We start from the raw sequence: 20,962 nt of genomic DNA, 5'->3' as shown, positions 1-20,962 counted from the left end.
AACTTTCTAAACATAATTTGTGTACTTGTATTCGTATCAGAAAAAATATTAAAATAGAGAATTCTTTGCTTTTCATTTTTGACAAAATTTGGCCACAACCCCTATACTAGTACAGGGACTTTGACTCAATTTTGAGCAACTTTGAAAATTCCTAAAAATCTAAATTTTCTCAAAATGAGCTCATGGCAATCTTTTTGCACAACATTAGTACATTTACAGCAAAAATAATTAAAATAAAGAATTTTCTCCATTTCATTTTTGGCCATAACCACTGTATACCATAGTACAGGGATTTTGACCAGATTTTAAAGTTTCCAAGAATCAAAAAATTCAAATTGATTTGGAATAAGCTCAAAACATTTACACAACATAAAATTTGTATCAAAAAAATTAAAATAGAAAATTATATCCTTTTAATTTTTGACCACAACCCCTGTAACTATAGTACAGGGATTTTGACCTGATTTTTGAACATTTTAAGTGAAAATTTGATTTTGGTTAGAATAAACTTAAACTCGCTATATGATATAAGATAATGTATGCCATCAAAATATGTATAAATAGTCTTAATTGATGTAATTTTTACCAAAACCCCCGTACTATAATAGTACACCCAATTTTTGAGTAACTTTAATAAATTTTTAAAAATCCAGTGGATCTAAATCAGTTTAAAACTTCATGCATCACACATTAAAAATTATAAAAGTAGACGATTTTTCCTACTGCATGAGCATTATGCTAATTTCCTGTGGGGAAACCCTGATCATGCAATAGATAACAGTAAACATCAGTTTAGGGCATGCTAGCTATATATGTGCTTATAAAAGATCTTGTGCATAATACTTTGAATAAGTCAGTACTATCTCATTCATGATCTTGTAAGATTATTAGATATAAAGTTCTAAAATTAGGATAGTATTGTCATAGCTACCTAGATTGTCTGTGATGAGTGCCATTGAGCTTGTTAATGATTATGTTTGGAAAAGAGCCCATTTGCTGCACAATGATCTGTACGTGCCTTTGTTTTGTTCTTATAGGATGCATAATCTTATTTTCTGTTTTTGTAGATTTGTCAGTTTATGTATACAATTATTTATTTTAATACACTTATACAATTTTTATTGATATTAATAATACTGCTGTTAACAATACTTGAAGGATTATATGACAAATTATAGTTATTTACATGATAGAGAAATGTGTCTAGAGGTGGAGGGCCCTGCCACAGTGCATGGCTATAGACTAGGCTCAATGGAGTATGGCTTGAATGCAATGAACTAATGAATATCACTTGAATTTACAGACAGATTGTCCAACTATTATTGTAGTTGAATGGCCTAATTTATAAGCAAGATAACTACTTTTACATCTACTCTATTTAGACATCAGTAATGCTCTGAATAATGCTTTGCTTGCTCATGTAGCTGTAGGTCATACAGCAAACAGTATTAAACGCAGCTACATAATACTATAGGGGGCTGAGCCCTTAATGTTTTACATGCTTCTTGTAAAAACATTGCCTAATGTTGATCTGCCTAGTAGATCTAAGTCTTGACTGATGTTCTCAGCAGCAGCATAATCTACAATAACCGTACCACTGGCCACCCACGTGACCCCGACAATTATGAATTATGAAAATGAATTGAGGGGGGCATAAGAGTTATGACGGGGATTCCAAGGGGACATCCCCGGGGAGTTGATTCGGCAGTTAGACTTGATTGACTAGCTGATGCATCATCCATGAGCTTAGTCATCTATGACAGTATAATAGGCCGGAGCGAGGGACGAAGCTAGATAGCATTACTACTAGATTCAGTGTTCATCATTGTCAAGTTGCTGGGACCGTCCCGTCTACAGGAATCTCAGCCAACTAGAGGCTTTATGCGTTCATTGTAATTACGGTGAATATGGAGGCCAATAGATTTAATAACAACCTGTAAGTTTATCATTGTCCAGCTGAATGGATGGTATTTGTAGATTTAGTATCCTTAAATGTGTCTTGCCAATGCCATACTGCCATTATAAAGTAGGGCGGGGCAAATTCCAGTATAGACCTCTCTAGCTGAAAAATGACCAAGTGCCATGAATATCATGTCATTATTTCGAGATATGGTGTCCACCTAGTGTAATAATTGGCTGCCATTTTGGACGGCAAGATTCAATGAAGAAGGAATAGAGTAAACTATAAAAATGATTGTTTGACTGGTCTAGAACTTTTTCAAGCTACAAAAGTTGGTTGGAAGAAAGAATGGGTGCTGCCAGGCATCTCATAAAACAGATTTGGTCCAATGTGCAGCAGATTCTTGCTTTCCGCTTTTGCTCATTGGCTCACCATAGAAAGTTGCCGTCCATGGAATTTATTTCCTTCTCTACCACATCCACTGTCGTATTTACTCTTGTGATGTAAATCATTCTCAGCTAGAGAGGTCTATAGTATTGAAGGTGGTGATGTGATGCAAAAGATTGCAGCTTGTATTCCTGGTTAAAAATTATTATAGAAAGACTGAAATCTACATAATGTGGAAATACCCACCCATCCCCCCTTACATTACCAGTTGACTTGATTTAGGCTGTAAAATGCTATCAATATTAAACAAAATTTTGGCCCTCAGGAAATATTTATGTAGTAGATACAAATTGCCTGTCCATTGTCCCAAACTATTGATATATAATTTCATTCGAAACTCAATTTCAATTTAGACTATGTTGTTTACCAGCATTTATTGCAGCCTAAGCAGTTTAGATTTTCTGAGAAGGAGCAATGTTTATTATACTAAGTTATGAATGCTATTAAAAATTAAGAAATAAATATTGTATAGGATTTAAGTAGTCTGTTAAGTACAAGTGACTCTAACTAATAACACTGTAGTAACTCAAGCCTTACTTTTATTATAATGAATGTCATGGTACAATAAGCAACGTCAATTTATTGTTTTGTTATTGTTTGCATGGCTGTCATATCAACCTATTAATAATGGAATAAGATACACAGAGTTTATTGCATGTAATTAATCCTTGTGTATATTTTACCCTAAATGCTATGCAATTAAAAATTGCTTCCCAGTCTTGCTTATAAATTAATGCCTCGAAACAGTTGAAGTGCAATCAACACAAATTATCAAATCAGCCAATCTGATTTTACTCTAACTTAAAGTACACATGTGTAAATGATTAGATTGTATGGAAAACATGATTAAAATGTTAGTAAACATATCATTGCTTTGAGTATAGATTCAATGATAAATTGTATTAATTGTCTTTTATCATTGAATGATTAATGTGACACGTGATGCTCCTTGCGCATATCGTATTTCCTTGAATAGCCGCAACGTCTTTTTGATTTTCCATCGATAGGAGAGAGGAGACTTTTCGTGGACAGCATTTATTAAAATTAAATTTTATTCTACGACAAATAATCCTTTTAGAAAAATTTTTTTGATTATTCAGTCATTTAAAGACTATTAGACTACCATCAAAATCATCACAGTGCATCTGTCTATAGGAGTTTACCAGTACTTGATTGTCCTGAAGCTGCTACTACCGTATAGCATTTTATTTTCATAATTTTACTGTAAAATTGTAACTGATGGGTTTTAATTTGGCAATTTTTTGTGTACGCGTGCATTACTGAGCATGTGCATTAATGATTGGATGTTTTAATATTATTGGTGATTCTGCTTGCAAACCGCCAATAGCCAAGTTAAAGCACTATACAGTGTTACTAGCATTAAGTAATGATTAATAATGAATATGCAGTATCTACATGTACATGTACATGTACTTGAAGGTAGCAGCTATGTTGTATTTCATTGCCTAGCCTGGCCCAGGGAGGCTTCAATTTGAGAGAGGGGTGTGTTTTTACTCAAGACAATATGGTATGCAGTGCACTTTGCTTTTTAAATGGCTGCTGCCAAAGATTCCTGAATTTTCTGTTTATCCACTTTATTGTCTGAGACTCGTTAGTCATCTGCTAGTAGTTATATTACAGAATTACTACAAGCTTTAACCTGATATGGCTTCCAAACTGTTAACTACACTACCAATCACGTGGAGCGAGTGATATCACGTGCATACAACCCACGTCATACGTCACGAGGTACACGTCACGTGATACTCATCGTACACACGTCTCTTGGCATGCACACGTCTCTTAACCTATGAACATCCTCTGAAAGTCCACATCTCGTCTGTTGCTTTAATGCAGGTTTTCTATACATCATAGCTCAAAGTGTTGAACTGTAATTAAATTAGATTTAAAGTATTGGGTCTTAATGGAGTGTATTTTTTTGTCTAGTTTATGTCATCCTTTCTTCAATTGTAATGATCTCAGTGCTATAAAATTGCGCCTTGAGTAGCTCTTGTTCTTTATTTGTGATAAATATTTGTTCTCATCAAGGAGTGGCATCAACAACTGGAGTAGGAACAATTGGAGGCGGCAGTTCAGGGATGAAGTTCAGTTCCCACAGAAACTTGGAATTATTTTCTTTATCTTGAGTTGAAGGTATTATGAGCACCAGAAGGAGCTGTATTAAAATCATTGATTATTGTGATATTATGAGATAGTTCTTACAGTGATGGTTGTAGAGCAGATGCTTCTGATAGTGGTGAAACTTGAGGTTTAGATGTACAATAGATACTGATATTATTGTTATAAATATTATTTTACATTGTGTTTCAGACATCTTGTTAAAAATCAACTCTATATTTTCATTGAATCAAAATCAATTTCTCATTGCATTCACACTTGCATGTGCATGTATCCAAGAGTAGATAATGTATCCTTTACTACATGTACATGTATAATACACACGCATTGCACTTATGTACAGTTGAGTCTGGGATTATTAATTTGTTCTGATCTAATACAAGTACAAGTGATGCTTTAATTTACTGTAATGGTACTTATACTAGTGAAGGCACTTCTAGTGGTGACAGTATACATGTACTTCTATTGATGGTGGTACACGTATTTCTGCTGGTGATGGTACTACTACTTGTGATGTTAATAACCTAATTGGAATTATTGTAAATCCTTGTCTGGATTCCTTTTTTACTCAGCTGCTCCTGAGAATCATTTGTTTTCTTTCTCTTTTCTTCCCTTTCTTATTTTTCCTTTGTCTTATCATTTTCCTTGTTTTCTTTCTCTTTTCCTCTTGGCTTTTTATTCTCTTTCTCTTACTTTGCTGTGTTATCATCTTATATAGAGGCTAAGATGTAAGAGTACATTTTTGATCCAGCTCTTCTCCAATGCACAATATCTATAGCAGTTGTCTGTTTTGTTTTAACAATAAGCTGTTTACTTTCTATTATTACAGCCTCATTGGGATTCTTATAGCAACTACTATGTTTTTATTTTTCTCTCTAATAATTCCTCTCTGTAATAATAGATAGTCCTACATCATTAAACTGAAACAGGTGGTAGATGTTTTTTTCTTTATATAGTACAGTTGTTCTTACAGTCATTGCTGCTGCTAATGCCTGCTGCTGCTTGCCATCCACAAGATAGATGGGTACTTGCGTAGGCTCAGCACACGTGGCCCACAACATTCTCCTTGTTTTGCACGTGTGTTCCAGTGTGGCTGCACTCTACATGGGAGCTTTCTAGTTTGAATTGCTCGCGCTGATAAATTTGTACTTTAGCTGTACTCTATTGTTTTGTAATTTTTTGTGATTTTTATTTGTAAGCTATCCTTTTGATTTGTAAATTTATCCTTGATTTGTTAAATAATAATTTGGACAATTGTTTATACCAATGCATTTCTACTTAAAGTATATGATGTTTGTCATTATAGCCCTGTTTCAAAAATTTTTACTTTAATTCCACTATATTGTAGTATTTTAACCTGAATTTGCTATAATTAATATAAATTACATGTACCTCACAATGGTTAGAGAAACCCTTACTTTTTATGATACCAAAGTACTAATGTGCTTTGCTAATTTTGCCTACAATGCTAAAATGTGTTACCAATTTTATTTTTACATAGCCTATTGGCTATAGCCATTACTATTTTTTGTTACTTGATAGTAGCAAGGATTGATTACATGTAGTTTTAAGTGCCTTGTGAAAGTGAGGTTGACTTTTCCTTAGTGAACGTACTTCAGCCATTGCACATGGTTTAAATGTGGTATTATTATGCTACATGAATATCATATTATTTCTAAACTAATGTTACGATACATTTCATACTTTATAGTACCGGCCAACGTGGCAATGGAGGAGATAGATTGCTCTCCCACTTATCTACCATGTTACAAGAATTTATGGAAGCAATGGCACAAGCTGCAGGTGCTGAACAAGAAGGAATTGGAGAAAGTGACCTTGTATCAGGTTTAGCTTTGGCTAAAAGCCCATTACATTTAGCATGTTACAAAGGAGATTACAATAAAGTTGTAGAACTGATCACTGATGGTAATATCAATGTTAATTGTCTAGATGATGTAGGGCGACCTCCTATAATTCATGCATCACATAAAGGTCACACCAGAATAGTCAAGTACCTTGTACAACTTAACGACTGCAATGTATCTGTAGTCGATAATGAGGGCCGTTCAGCTCTTCACTATGCAACAAAAGGAGGCCATAATGAGACTGTTATGACCTTGTTGCAAGATGGTCGCTGTGATCCAATGCAAGAAGACAAAGAAGGTATTATTCCACTTCAGTTAGCGTCCTATGAGGGATATCTCGATATTGTAAAGCTACTTGTTGGTCAGCCTAGAGTGGATCCAAATCATACTGATCGTAATGGACGCACTGCTCTTCATGTGGCCAGTCAAGAAGGACATTTATCTGTAGTTCGTTACCTCATTAGTGAATGTGGATGTGACCCAAAGTGTCGTGACAAGTTCAATGGCGTTACTCCACTTCACCTCTCAGTTGCTAAAGGACATATTGAAGTTATTGAATACTTATGCCGTCTTGAGGGTGCTGACGTTGAAATTTTGGATTCTACCGGTCGGACCCCATTTTTCAGAGCTTGTCAATATGAGCAGTTCGAAGCAGCTAAGCTTCTTGTGAAAGAGTTTAATGTTAATCCTTCAACAGAAGATGTTGAGAAAAGTGTTCCACTTCAAGTAGCAGCTTTGACTGGTAATTGTGATATAGTCGAGTATTTAGTTGAACTTCCAGGAGTGGATCCCAGTCACAAGGACAGCAAAGGTCGTGCTGCAATTCATTTTGCTGCTCAAGGAGGAAATTTGAAGCTTTTCAAGTTACTTGTTGAAAAATGCAGCTGTGATCCTCATATGATTGACGGTATTTTTGGCATTAGTCCACTTCATTTAGCTGCAAATAATGGACACCAATCCATCATTGAGTATGTGTGTTCATTGGAAGGAGCTAATCCACACTTAAAAGACAAGAAAGGTCGTACTCCTCTCTTTTATGCATGTGAAATGGGAAACAAAGAGTCTGCTGTTTACCTCATTGACAAGCAAGGAGTTGATCCCACTCACTCGGATGCTAATGGTTTGACTGCCCTCCAAGTTGCTATTCGATCTGGTAATAATGAATTGATATCTTTTCTCAAAAGTCGCTATCCTAATGCTGTCTTTACTCCTCCAGAGGCAAAGTCATGGCTGAAAGGGAAAGATTCTTCTACTTATGTGGCAAGAATGCTAGCAGTGAGAGGGAACCTTGCCCAATTGAAGGAATCTCTTAGATCACTGACTGATGTTGACATTAAAGAGTCCAAAGGGCCTCAAGGTGAAACAATACTCCACAATGCTACATTTGCGGGACATCTAGACATTGTTGAGTATCTCGTTGAAGAATGCCAGCTTGATATATCGGCTCAAGATGAGAGTGGGCACACCCCTCTTCACAATGCTTCACACGAAGGTGAAAGCTTGATTGTTCGTTATCTTGGTAATCGTCCTGGGGCCAATCCTGATCCAAAAGATTACCAAGGAAGGACTCCTTTACACTATGCCAGCCAGAATGGACATTTCCAGACTGTGTCAGTACTTGTGAATGAGCTGAGAGCTGATGTAATGGCTTCTGACAACTCTAAAGTCCTTCCTCATCACTTAGCCGCTAGTAATGGGCACCTTGAAATATTGAAACTCCTTATATCATCAACAAATGAGTCACCCAAAGCTGTTGATAAAAATGGTCGCTCGTGTCTTCATGCAGCAGCACAAGAGGGTAAAATGGATGTGATAAAGTACCTGATTGAAGAGTGTGACTTTGATAGTATGGCTGAGGATAATTCTCATGGTATAACTGCATTGCATTTGGCAGCTGTGTCTGGTAATATGCCGCTGGTAGAGTACCTCACATCACTTGAAGATTGTCAGCCTGACTGTGCTGATAAACATGGTCGAACACCACTCCATTATGCTTGTCAGAGTGGCTGTGCAGACGTCGTTCGTTTCTTAGTGTTAGAGAAGAAATGTGACCCTCTCCTATGTGACATGAAAGGCATGACTCCTTTCACTCTTGCTAGTTTTGTTGGTGAAGCAAATGTTATCAATTTCCTACAAGAATTTTGTAAAGGTATTGGAGCAACAGATGATGAAGGAAATAACAATGCCAATATGCCAAACATGCCTGGATTCTTACCTGGTCAGTTTCTATTGCACTCTGTTGTTGCAAATGGCAACTTAGAGCGCCTCAAAGCAGCACTATCAAAACCTGGAGCTGATGCAAATGCTACTGGACCAAGTGGTGAACTCCCTCTACACATTGCCTGCCACGCTGGTCATCTAGATGTGGTCCAGCATCTCATTGAAGAATGTCACTCTGATATTAATGCCAAAGATAAATCGCTTCACACACCTTTACATAACTCCTCTCATGAGGGTCACTTGCCCATTGTGAGGTATCTTATTGATCGCAAATGTGAAAAGAATCCAGTTGATGACAATGTCAGGACACCACTACACTATGCTTGTCAAAACAATCACCTTCTAGTAGTAAAGTTCCTTGTCAATGAGGCTGAATGTGACATCACATTGGAAGACAAAGATGGGACCACTCCGTTTCAATTAGCTATTTTTGCTGGAAGGAAAGAAATTGCAATGTTCCTGGGAAAGCTGCCACTGTGTAACACAGAAGCACTAGACAAGCATGGACGCACTCCTCTTCATTATGCTGTACAAGAATGCCATCTTGATCTTGTCAAGTTTCTTACTGAAGAATGTAAAGCTGACATTAACAGGAAAGACAAGAATCATGGTATTGTTCCACTACACTTAGCTGCCCTACGTGGTAACCTACCAATTACACAGTACTTGTGTTCTCAGCCTCAATGTAATGTCAATGTTAAGAACGATTCTGGTATCACGCCCATGCATTGTGCAGCAAAAGGTAACTTTCTTCATGTTGCAAAATACCTTGTTGAGGAGAAAAATTGTGATTTGAGCATTACTGATAGCAATGGTTGTACAGCATTTGATGTTGCTGTTATGATAGGTAACAGTGAGGTAGCCACATATCTCATGCAGAAAGGGGCAAAATCTGCTCAAAAAGGTATACCATTGATGCATAAAATCCTTGCTCAGAGACCTCAAGAATTGCGTAACATGTTTTCAAATTTTAAAGCTAGTTTTGGTCTACTTCAGTATGCTGCTGATGGTGACTTGGAAGGGCTTAAGAGAGCAATGGAGAAGTCACAAGGAGAGAAAACCCCTACTGGCCCTAATGGTGAAACTGCTTTACATTTAGCTGCTTTTGGAGGTCACCTAAAACTAGTTGAGTATCTTGCTATTGAATGCTCTTACGATTGCAATGCTGTTGACAAAGATGGTCACACCCCTGTCCAATGTGCAGTTTATAATGGCCACACCAAAGTTTTACAGTTTTTCATGTCACAGAATGGATGTAAAATAAGACTAGAAGACAAGAATGGTAGAATACCTCTACACTATGCTTGCCAAGGTGGCCATTTTGAAGTGCTGAAACTTCTTTTGGAAGGAAATGAGGGTGATGTCATGCACGAAGACAGTGAAGGTACCACTCCATACCAGTTAGCAGCATACAATGGTCATCAAGAGATTCTTGAGTATCTCTCTTCTCTTTCTACCTGTCAATCAGACCACACAGACAAAAAAGGTCGTGGTGCTTTGCATTGTGCCTGCCAAGAAGGTTACCTTAAAGCAGTGCAGCATCTTATTAATGATTGTAAATGTGACCCATGCCTTCCTGATAAAACAAATGGAGTAAGTCCTCTCCAATTTGCTGCAGCAAAGGGTCACTCTGATATTGTTTGTTTTCTTGGGAAATTGGATGCCGTTGATGTTGAGTACAGAGATAAAGATTCACACACTGCCATCCACAGGGGAGCAGAAGGCGGTTTCTTAGATGTGGTGAAGTGTCTTGTGGAAAAACTACATGCAGATCCTTCTGTTGCTGATAAGAATGGTGTTACTCCACTTCATTTAGCTGGTTTTCATGGTCACCTAAGTATGGCACAGTTTTTGGGTAATCATAAGTTAGTTAATTGCAATGCTACTGATTCTCATGGACGCACTGCATTACATGTTGCTGTTCAACAAGGCAATTTTCAAATCGTGAAATTTCTAATAGATGAAAAAAAGTGTGACCCCATGCTTAAAGACACACTCCATAGTGTCAACTGTCTTCATCTAGCTGCTGCAGGTGGTAATCTTGAACTCTTCAAGTATCTCTGTAGTTTTGAGAAATGTGATGTCAACGAATGTGATTTGATGAAAAAGACCCCATTGCATTTTGCTGTTAAGGAAGGAAACACCGAGATAGTTAGGTTCCTTGTACAAGAGAAGCAAGCTGACACATCACTTGCAGATGCTATAGGTCTCACACCTACAGATCTTGCCATGATAATTGGTAATCAAGAAACAAAGCAAATTTTAGTTGCCAAACAGCCTCCATCATCAACTTCTCGTTCTACTATGGAAAAGCTTGCTAACTTAAATATTTCAGACACGTCTTTTAAAGTGCCACATGATTCCAAAGGTTTTTTTGTTCGATTGTTAGCCATTGAGGGTAACTTAGAACAGCTAAAAGAAACTGTGACCAAACTAGGTAAGCATGTTGTTACTGAGACTGGCCCTCAGGGTGAATTACCACTTCACAATGCTAGTTTTGCAGGGCACCTCGATGTGGTCAAATATCTTGTAGAAGAAGCTAATTCACCAATCAATTGTGTTGACTCTGATGGACACACCTGTTTTCATAATGCAGCTCATGAGGGGCATACTTCAATTCTTCGTTACCTTTCATCTCAACCAAATGCTAATGCAAGTGTAAAAGATCATGATGGTCGTGTTCCACTTCATTTTGCATCTCAGAATGGTCACTATGAGTCAGTGGAATTTCTAGTCAGTGACCTCCAATGTGATAATGTTGATATAGAAGATAATACTGGTATCACTCCTGCTAAATTAGCTGCTGGAGGAGGTAACATTAGGATATTGAAATTTCTTATTGAGAAAGGAGCTAATCCGAATAGCTCTGATCAAAGTGGTCGTACTGCTCTTCATGCTTCATGCCAAGAAGGCAAGACTGAGGCAGTCAAATATCTTGTTGAAAATTGTAATTCTGATTGCATGAAAAGAGATTTTAAGCACTGTGTGACTCCACTCCATTTGGCGGCTAATAATGGCTACATTGATATAGTAAAATTTCTTTGCTCACAAACTGGAGTGGTTCCTGATTGTGTTGACAAATACAATCGTTCGCCACTTTATTATGCTTGTCAAAAGAAATCTTTACCTACTGTTCAGTTCCTTGTGGAAGAAAAGAGATGTGACCCACTTAGGAAAGATAAGGATGGAGTTACACCTCTTGATGTGGCAGTAATTAATGGTAGTTTTGATGTTGTTACATTTTTAAAATCAACTGATGCTGTTAAAAGTTCCTTAAATAAGAACTCTAAAAATGGTTCTCCATCTTTAGCTAGTAATATGCACATTATAATGCTTGCAGCAAACGGTCACCTTGAAGCTTTGAAGAAAGCACTCTCAACTCGATCATCTTCAGATGTTCCTTATGGGCCACGCAAGGAGTCTCCACTTCATTTAGCATCATTTTCAGGACACTTAAATATTGTTAAATACTTAGTGACTGAATGTCAATATCCTACTTGCACTCAAGACAATAATGGTCACACTCCTATTCATCTTGCAGCAATGAGATGTCATTTGAGTGTCATAGAATTTCTTGCTGAACAAAATGACTGTGACCTTACGCTACCTGATGAGAATGGTCGACTGGCTCTTCATTGTGCCTGTGAGGAAGGAAAACTCCCAGTCATAAAGGCTTTACTTGATAAAATGGATGAAGATTATTATGATCACGAAGACAATGAAGGAACTACTCCTTTTCAACTTGCTGCTTATGCTGGTCACTTGCACCTTGTGAAACTGCTGGCAGAGAAGCCATCAGTTAAACCAGACAGAGCTGATAGTGATGGGAGAACAGCTTTACATTGTGCATGTCAACAAGGTCACACTGAAGTTGCCAAGTTCTTGCTTGAAGAGTGTCATGTTGACCCAACGATTGTTGAAAAGAAACATAAAGTAACCCCACTTCACATTGCTGCTAATAATAGTCACACAGAAATTGCTAGACTTTTATGTTCTCAGAAAAATGTAAATGTTAATGAAAAAGACAAGATTGGCCGTACACCACTGCACTATGCATGTCAAACCACTAATGATGAATTGGTCAAGCTTTTCCTTGCAGAAGCTAAAACTGATCCACATGTACAAGATGACAATGGTATAAAGCCACTAGATATTGCTATTGTTGTTAGCAGTGAGAAAGTATTGAAAGCTTTTCGTGATATGAATCTTCTTGAAGATGGAAATGGCAATGATAATAATGGTAATCAATTATCCTTCAATGGACTTGGCATGCCGGTGGGAAGACTGAGAAATGCTCTTAGGAGAGGAGTAGGACGATTTGATCTTCATGTCATGGCAGCTCGAGGTGACCTTGATAAGCTCAAAAAGACCTTGTCTTCAAATCCTGGCAGAGCACACGAACGTGGGTTACAGAATGAAACCATATTGCACACAGCTTCTTTTGGTGGCCACCTTGAAATGGTTCGTTACTTACAAGACACTTTCTCTTATGACCTAAATGATAAAGATGAAGATGGCCACACTCCAATACACTCTGCTGCTCATGAGGGATATACAGAAATAGCTCGCTACCTTGCTAACCAACCAAACTGTAGCCTTGAGGAGAAAGACAAGAATGGACGTGTTCCACTTCATTTTGCTTGTCAGAATGGACACTTGGGTGTTGTTAAATTTTTAGTGGAAGAGAAAGGATGCAATTTAAAGGCAGAAGACAACAAGTCAGTCACTCCATTGGAGTTAGCAGCTGAAAATAGGAAGCTAGAGATAATGGAAGTATTGATAAAGCATGGAGGAGACCCAGCTCATGTAGACAAACATGGAAGGACAACACTTCACTATGCAGCACAACACAATAATGTGGCAGTGGTCAATTATCTCCTCAATGATTGTAAAATGAGCTGCCTCTCCACAAAGAATGAGGAAGGACATGTCACTCCTCTACACTTGTCTTGTGAAGGAGGGATTTTTCCTACAGTCAAACTCCTTTGTGAGCAGGAGGATTGTGAACCGGATATTATTGATCATCATGGGCGGTCTCCTCTTCACTATGCATGCCAAGAAGGACATTTTGAAGTTGTTCAATATCTTATCAAGGAGAGGAAATGCAATGCACTATTAAAAGACCCAAAAGGCATCACACCTTTTGAGTTGGCTCTTTTAAAAGGCCATAATATGATAATTAATTTCCTCCAAGCAGAACTGTCTAATAGTGTCCCTGGTGGGTGGGGAAAGGAGAACATGGCTAAACTTCTACATGGTGCTGATGCTAAAGGTCTGAGGATTCGCTCACTAGCAATAACTGGTAAATTAAATGAGTTGAAAGTTGCTCTTCAAGAAGTTGGCACAAATGCTGCTTTAAATCTTGGCCCAGAAGGAGAAACATTATTGCACAATGCTTCATTTGCTGGTCACCTTGGCATTGTTGAGTACCTAATAAATGAATGTCCTTTTGAGATTAACAAACCTGATTCAGATGGTCACACTCCACTACACAATGCATCACATCAGGGATTCACTGAGATTGTGTATGTCCTTTTAAAAGTGAATGAATGTGATCCCAATGTATCTGATCACAATAAACGTACCCCATTACACTTTGCTTCACAGAATGGCCACCCAAATGTTGTGAAGGCTCTCATTGAAAAAGGAGCTAATGTTGGAGTCACAGATAAGAACAAAGTCACACCTCTTCACTTGGCATCTTTTGTAGGACACCTTGAAATAATTCGTTTCCTCTGTGAACAAGATGGAGTTGATGTTATGGCTAAGGATGTGAAAGAACAGGAGCCTTTACACTGTGCCTGTCAGGAAGGCAAAATTAATGCTATCAAAATATTAGTCAATGAGTTTGGTGCTGATCCTAATGCTAAAGCATATCGTGGAGTAAGGGGCTTACATTTAGCAGCTAACAGTGGTCACCTTAATGTTGTCCAGTTCTTATCTGATCTGCCAGGCATTGATCCTGATGTTACTGATGATCGTGATTGCTCTCCTTTATTCTATGCTTGTGATGAAGGTCATTTGGATATAGTCAAGTTCCTTGTTGAGCAAAAACACTGCTCTGTGACACGTCAGGATAAGAATGGCATCACACCTTTTGAGATAGCAATGTTTAAACGAAGAGATAAAGTTGTTGAGTACCTAAAGGCAAAAATTCCTGAGCTTGGAAAACGTGTTAATGTTATAGAAAAGGGTCACCAATGGATGATGAATGCAAGGGATAAGTTTCCTCAGAATATAAAATTAAGATCACTAGCCATTGAAGATGACATTGATGAAGTGAAGAAGATACTAGAGAGTGCAAGCATTGCAGAGAGAAAGAAGACTATACACACTAGAGGCCCTCAACAAGAATCTGTACTTCACAATGCAGCTTTAGCTGGGAGTATTAAGGTTTCTCGTTATCTAATACAAGAATGTCAAAGTGATTTGAGTTTTAAGGATTCTGAAGGGCATACTCCAGTTCATAATGCAGCTCATGATGGACACACAGAAATATTGAGACTAATGGCTCAGCAACCTGGAGTCGACATGGATCCATTGGACCACACTTTTAGAACCCCACTTCACTATGCTGGACAGAATGGACACTTTGAAGCAGTTAAGTTTTTAGTAGCTGAATGTAAATGTGATCCAATGAAGAAAGACAAAAAGAGAGTTACTCCATTGCAATTAATGGTGTCGAATGGGCACTTTGAAATCGTAAAATACCTTGATGAAAACTGTGAACTTCATTTTGATCACTGTGATGCAAATGGGCGTACTCCTCTCCATTATGCATGTCAGGATGGGCATACTGATATGGTCAAGTTTTTAGTGTCTCAGAAATCCTGCAACATTAATTTGGAAGATAACTCAAAGATAACTCCTACTCATCTCTCAGTAGAGGCAGGACATTTTGATATAGTAGAATACTTATCTAGCTGTGAAGGGGTTGATTTTAATCACTGTGATAAGCATCAGAGAATCCCACTACACTATGCTTGTCAAAATGGTCACTTTGAAATTGCTTGTTTTCTTGTTGAAAAGTTCAATTCCGATCCGATGAAAAAAGATGAAAAAGGTGTAACACCTTTTCAATTGTCTGGAGAAAAAGGAAATTTTAAGCTAGTTAAGTATCTTGCTGGTCTGCCGAACAGTAACCCACATATTTGTGATCAGCATGGGCGCTCAATCCTTCATTATGCATGTCAAAATGGTTGCACTGACATTGTCAAGCTTCTTGTGGATGATCATGATGCCGACTGTAATTTGGAAGACAGGACAAGAGTAACACCACTCCAGTTAGCTGCAGAGTGTGGTCATTTTGATATTGTCAAGCACTTAATTTCTAATCCCCGAACTGATCCACATCATACAGATAATAGTGGTCGCACTGCTTTACATGGAGCCAGTCAAAATGGACACACTGATATTGTTAAGATGCTAGTTAATGAATGTCAGGTCGACTTTAACCAGAAAGACACAGCTTTTGGTGTGAGTTCCTTGCAACTTGCTGCTGGAAATGGAAGCCTTGATATACTAAAATTTTTTGCTTCATTTGGTAACTGTGACATGTCTATTTCCTCGACAAACGGAAGGACACCACTTCATCAAAGTGCACAGGATGGTCACTTTGAGGTAGCTAAGTATTTAGTGAATGAGCACCATTGTGATCCAACAGTTAAAGATTCAAGTGGTGTCACACCTGTACATTTAGCTGCTTTTACTGGACAATATGATATGGTAAAGTTCTTTTCAACTATACCTGGTGTTTCACTTGATGTTCCTGATGAAGATGGACGCTCTCCACTTCATTATGCATGCCAGAATGGTCATCGTGAGATTGTTCAATTTTTATTACAAAAAAATTGCAAAGCAGACCGTGCTGATGAGAATGGTGTAACTCCACAAATGTTAGCTATTGGAAATCCAGGAATCATGCAACTTCTGATAGGAAAGGAAGGAGAAGACCCTTTAAATGTAAGTATTTTTCAATGCTGAGTTATTCATTGGAGCTTTATTTTAATTACCTAATCAAGAGCCTTATATATGGGCATTTTCAACTACTATTAACAAGTAATAAATAAATTAACTTAATACAAGTTATGCTCTAGTGGCTTAGAAATATAAATTTTAATATTATATGTACACATGTACTTGATTTTTCTGTTTTTAGTTCCTGAATCAAGGAGTAGGTCTACCTGGACTAGATGAACTCAATTTTCCTCCACCTGATGAGTTACTGGAAGCTCTCAGACAGCTGAACTTCAGTGACAATGAAAACAGCAACAGGTTTGCCAGTAATTAATTAGTTGTACTTGATTTATATAAAAATTTGTTTCATCCTAAATTCTCACACAGCATGTTCAGTGAGCCATAAAGGATGCTTCATACGAGTTGACAAGCCTTTCAACTTTAAAAACTCATCATAATTCTGAATTTGAACAGAATCAGCTCAAACCTTCTAGACAACATAAGAACATGTATACATACATGTTTATGTATCAAAAAATTTATAAAGATGAAAAATTATTTTTGGTGAAATACTGTATAGCAGGTTTATTTCGAGGATAACAAATTTTGCGAATTTCGCGTATTTTTCAAGATTTGCAAATTAAATTCCTTGAAAATCAATTTATTACGGTACAAGATGGCAGAATAGTGGAAATTCGCGAAAATTAATTCCGCGAACTTCCGGATACGAGTCATTTACGAAATTTTTTATCCTCGAAATAAACCAGCTATATGGTATGGCCCTAGACCGTGTACTATAGTACAGGGACTTTTATCCAATTTTGGAGCAACTTTTAAAATTTGTACAAAAATGAAAATTTGATCAGAATCAGCTTCAACTTTCTACCCAACACCAGATGTGTATATGTATCTGGAAAACAACACAAAAATGAAATTTTTTCTTGTAGTCATTTTTGGCAAAATTTTGACCAAGGACACTTATGAATAACTTCAAGAATTTGTAAAAATATCCTTTGACACATCACAAACCTACACAACATAAGTACATGTACATGCATCATAAAAATTATTGAAATTGAGAATCCTCACCTAATCATTTTTGTAGAATTTGGCAAAAATACTGTACTATAACAGGGACTTTTATCTAATTTTTGAGCAACTTCAAAAAATTTGTAAAAAAACCTAATTTTGGTGAGAATCAGCTCAAACTTTCTACACAACATAAAATCATGTATGTGTATCATGAAAAATTATAAAAATGGAGAATTGTCTACTAGTCATTTTTTGAGAAATTTGGCCAAAGACCCTGTACTATAGTACTGATATCTGATCTTGGAGCGACTTTATAAAATTTTTTAAAAAATTTGATTTTAGTTGGAATCAGCTCAAACTTTCTGCACAACATAAGAATGTGTATACGCATCACAAAAAATTATAAAAATGGAGAATTGTCTCCCAGTCATTTTTGTGAAATTTGGCCAAAGACCCTGTACTAAAGCTATTACAAAAATTAAAAAAAAAAGATTGAGTAGGATTCAGTGTGTCAATTCGTCAAAAAAGTAATGGAAACAAGGACAAGTAGGATTCCAAACAACCGATTATTCCAAACGACCGATTATTCCGAACGACAGAGCGACTTTATAAAATTTTTTAAAAAATTTGATTTTAGTTGGAATCAGCTCAAACTTTCTGCACAACATAAGAATGTGTATACGCATCACAAAAAATTATAAACTCCTAGTCTTTTTTTGTAAAATTTGGTACAAACCCTGTACTGTAGTACTGGGACTTCTATCCAATTTTGAAGCAACTTCAAAAAATTTGTAAACAACCAAGTTTTGGTAGAAATCAGCTCAAACTTTTTACATAACGAAAATGTGTTTATGTATCATAAAAATTACAAAAATTAGAAATTCTTTTCTGGTCATTTTTTTTACAAAATTTGGTCAATGACCCTGTACTATAGTACTGCATATGGTATTTGATTTTGGAGCCACTTTAAAAAAAATTTTTTAATATTTGTAAAGTACCAAATTTTGGTTTGAATCAGCTCAAACATTTTACACAACATAGGGACAGGTATATGTATCATAGAAAAATATAAAAATGAAGAATTGTCTCCTATTCATTTTTTGTGAAATTTGGCCAAAGAGCCTGTACTATACAACAGTACAGGGATTTTTATTCAATTTTAGAGCAACTTTAAAAAATATTTTTAAAATTTAATTTTGATCAGAATCGGGTCAAAGTTTCTACACAACAAAAGAACATTATGTATTATAAAAAATTGTAAAAATGGAGACTCCTCCCTAGTCATTTCTTGTGGGATTTTGCCAAAGGCCCTGAACTATAGTACATGGACTTTGGTCTGATTTTCAGCTACTTTAAAATTTTAAAAAAATTAATTTTGATTATAAGCAGTTCAAACTTGCTACACAGCATAGAAACATGTATATAATCAAAAAATTTAAATGGTAAATTCTTTTTTTTAATTTTGGCGAAATTTGGCCAAAGCCATTTACTATACCCGATTTTTGAGTAAACTTTTTCATTGGAATTACCGCAGGTCGGAATTTATTCGCAGCTGCAATTATTCGCAGTAATAAAAATTTCAGTTAAAAACCATGGAAACCATTAGAGTGTTGCTATGAAAATAAGACCACGTGATTAGTGTTCAGCTATTCATGTATTCTTTAGCAGCTTTAGTGGAGCCATTCACGAATAGCAAGTCTTTCTCTATCTGTTATCTTCTTGTATGGACCTCTACCTCAGAACTCTTTCAGCCTCTTTGCTGCAAATTGTTGCTGGTCCGCATGCTGGTGATAATAAACCTCACCTAAGTCAATTAACACTAACTAGAATGGGTGGAGACTCCCAAGATACGGCAAGACAGTAGTTCTGAAAAAAACTGGTAAAAGCATTTCCAAAGAGACCAAGGTTTAATAACACAGGAAAACAACAGCTCAAGAACACTGCAGCAAGGTGCTTTCCTTTATTATCGCACCGTTTTCAATAAAATAGCATATCTGTTTTTATTGTTTTTAATGAATTTTTTATTACCACGAATAATTGCAGCCATGAATATATTCTGACCTACGGTAGTTCAAACCTTCTACACAACATAAAAGTATGAGAAAACGTGATAGGAATTCTATCCTACCATGCTCAATAAAATTTGACAAAGTACAAGTGCAGGATTTTTTGAAGTTGTTAAAAAATTGAACTGAGCACTATGCCAAAATCCTGTGGGAAACCCTGATTTTATCACCTACAAAATTACCATTATATTGTGTATTCAGCTAATAGCTTGACATATTAACATGCGCATGCTTATGGTTAACATGAATTTTATTTGATTTTATATAACATGGTGCTTTGTGAAAGCAGGCATAATAATAACCTATAATTTTGCTTTCAAATGTGTCTTGCAATTATTCTTCTGGAAAGATTTTTCATTTGTAATTTTTTATTCTTGCAGGAATAGAAACGAAAGAAACAATGACAATAACTGTTCAATTCAGTGATGTACTTTGTCTATGACTGTATTATTATTGCTATTATACATTTATTCTGTACGCTTTCTTATGTGGCTTTATTCTATGCTGCTTTTAGCTGTTTTGACATTAGTGGTAAAATACATGTATTTTTACGATGTAGCTAAGCTGTCATTTAAACCTCATTTTGGTAATGATTTTTATTGTAAAGTTATGTTAAGAACATGTCATCAATGTCTAGGAGCCACATCACTAATCTGCATTCTACCAGTTGCCTGTAGCAAGTTATATTTTGTGAAACTTTTGAAATATACTAGTTCTATTATGTAAGTGTAGCATCATTCAATGCAGTTATTATTCTCTAGTGACAACACTCTTTCTTATAGAATTGTGACTGACAATGTTTTAGCTTAACTTCCTGTATTATAGTTATGTAATAACTTATACAAGAGTAATAAAACTTGTGTAGTAAATGAGGTAAACAGTACGTCATTTGCAGTATGTATAAGTTATTAGCAATTAATGATTTACCCAAAAGAAGGTAAGAGCATTCCAAAGTTTAACACTAGAAGTAAAAATCAGTAGAAAAACTGAGAGGGTAAGGTGATGAGGCTAAGAGAGCATAGAGAAGTATGACATGTGCATCAGTATAAGAAATTTTATACCAATAGTTGGTTTATTGTATAGCCTTGAATCAGTTTTCATTGTTTAAATTTTCAATGGAATTAATTTTTGTGGTTTACAAAATTTTTCATCATCTTTGTTTGGTGTTTTAGTGGAATTAATTTTAAAATTAGTTCTACATGAAATAAACCAGCTATAAGTATATATACATTATAGATACTAATAATATACAACAAATTTTATGTGAGGGAGTGCTTGTCAACAGAATCCCCAAATCTGCAGCTGTATTCAGGATCTGGACAGATTTACTACAGAAT

General features: G+C 36.3%; 1 protein-coding gene across 1 annotated transcript; it reads left to right on the top strand.

The window, feature by feature from the left end:
* The first annotated feature begins 1,795 nt into the window (after positions 1–1,795).
* On the top strand, positions 1,796–20,244 carry LOC100636120 (uncharacterized). The gene is made up of 4 exons (XM_003387924.2): positions 1,796–1,936; positions 6,198–16,533; positions 16,730–16,845; positions 20,006–20,244. Exons 1-4 carry the CDS (start codon positions 1,908–1,910, stop codon positions 20,049–20,051), a joined length of 10,527 nt encoding a protein of 3,508 aa, XP_003387972.2. The 5' UTR covers positions 1,796–1,907; the 3' UTR covers positions 20,052–20,244.
* The last annotated feature ends 718 nt before the right edge of the window (positions 20,245–20,962 follow it).

Source organism: Amphimedon queenslandica, unplaced genomic scaffold (genome assembly GCF_000090795.2).
Source record: "Amphimedon queenslandica unplaced genomic scaffold, v1.1 AMPQUscaffold_13309, whole genome shotgun sequence".
NCBI lineage: Eukaryota > Metazoa > Porifera > Demospongiae > Haplosclerida > Niphatidae > Amphimedon > Amphimedon queenslandica.
Note: the sequence above shows the minus strand (reverse complement) of the source record. Positions and strands in the feature narration are given on the sequence as shown.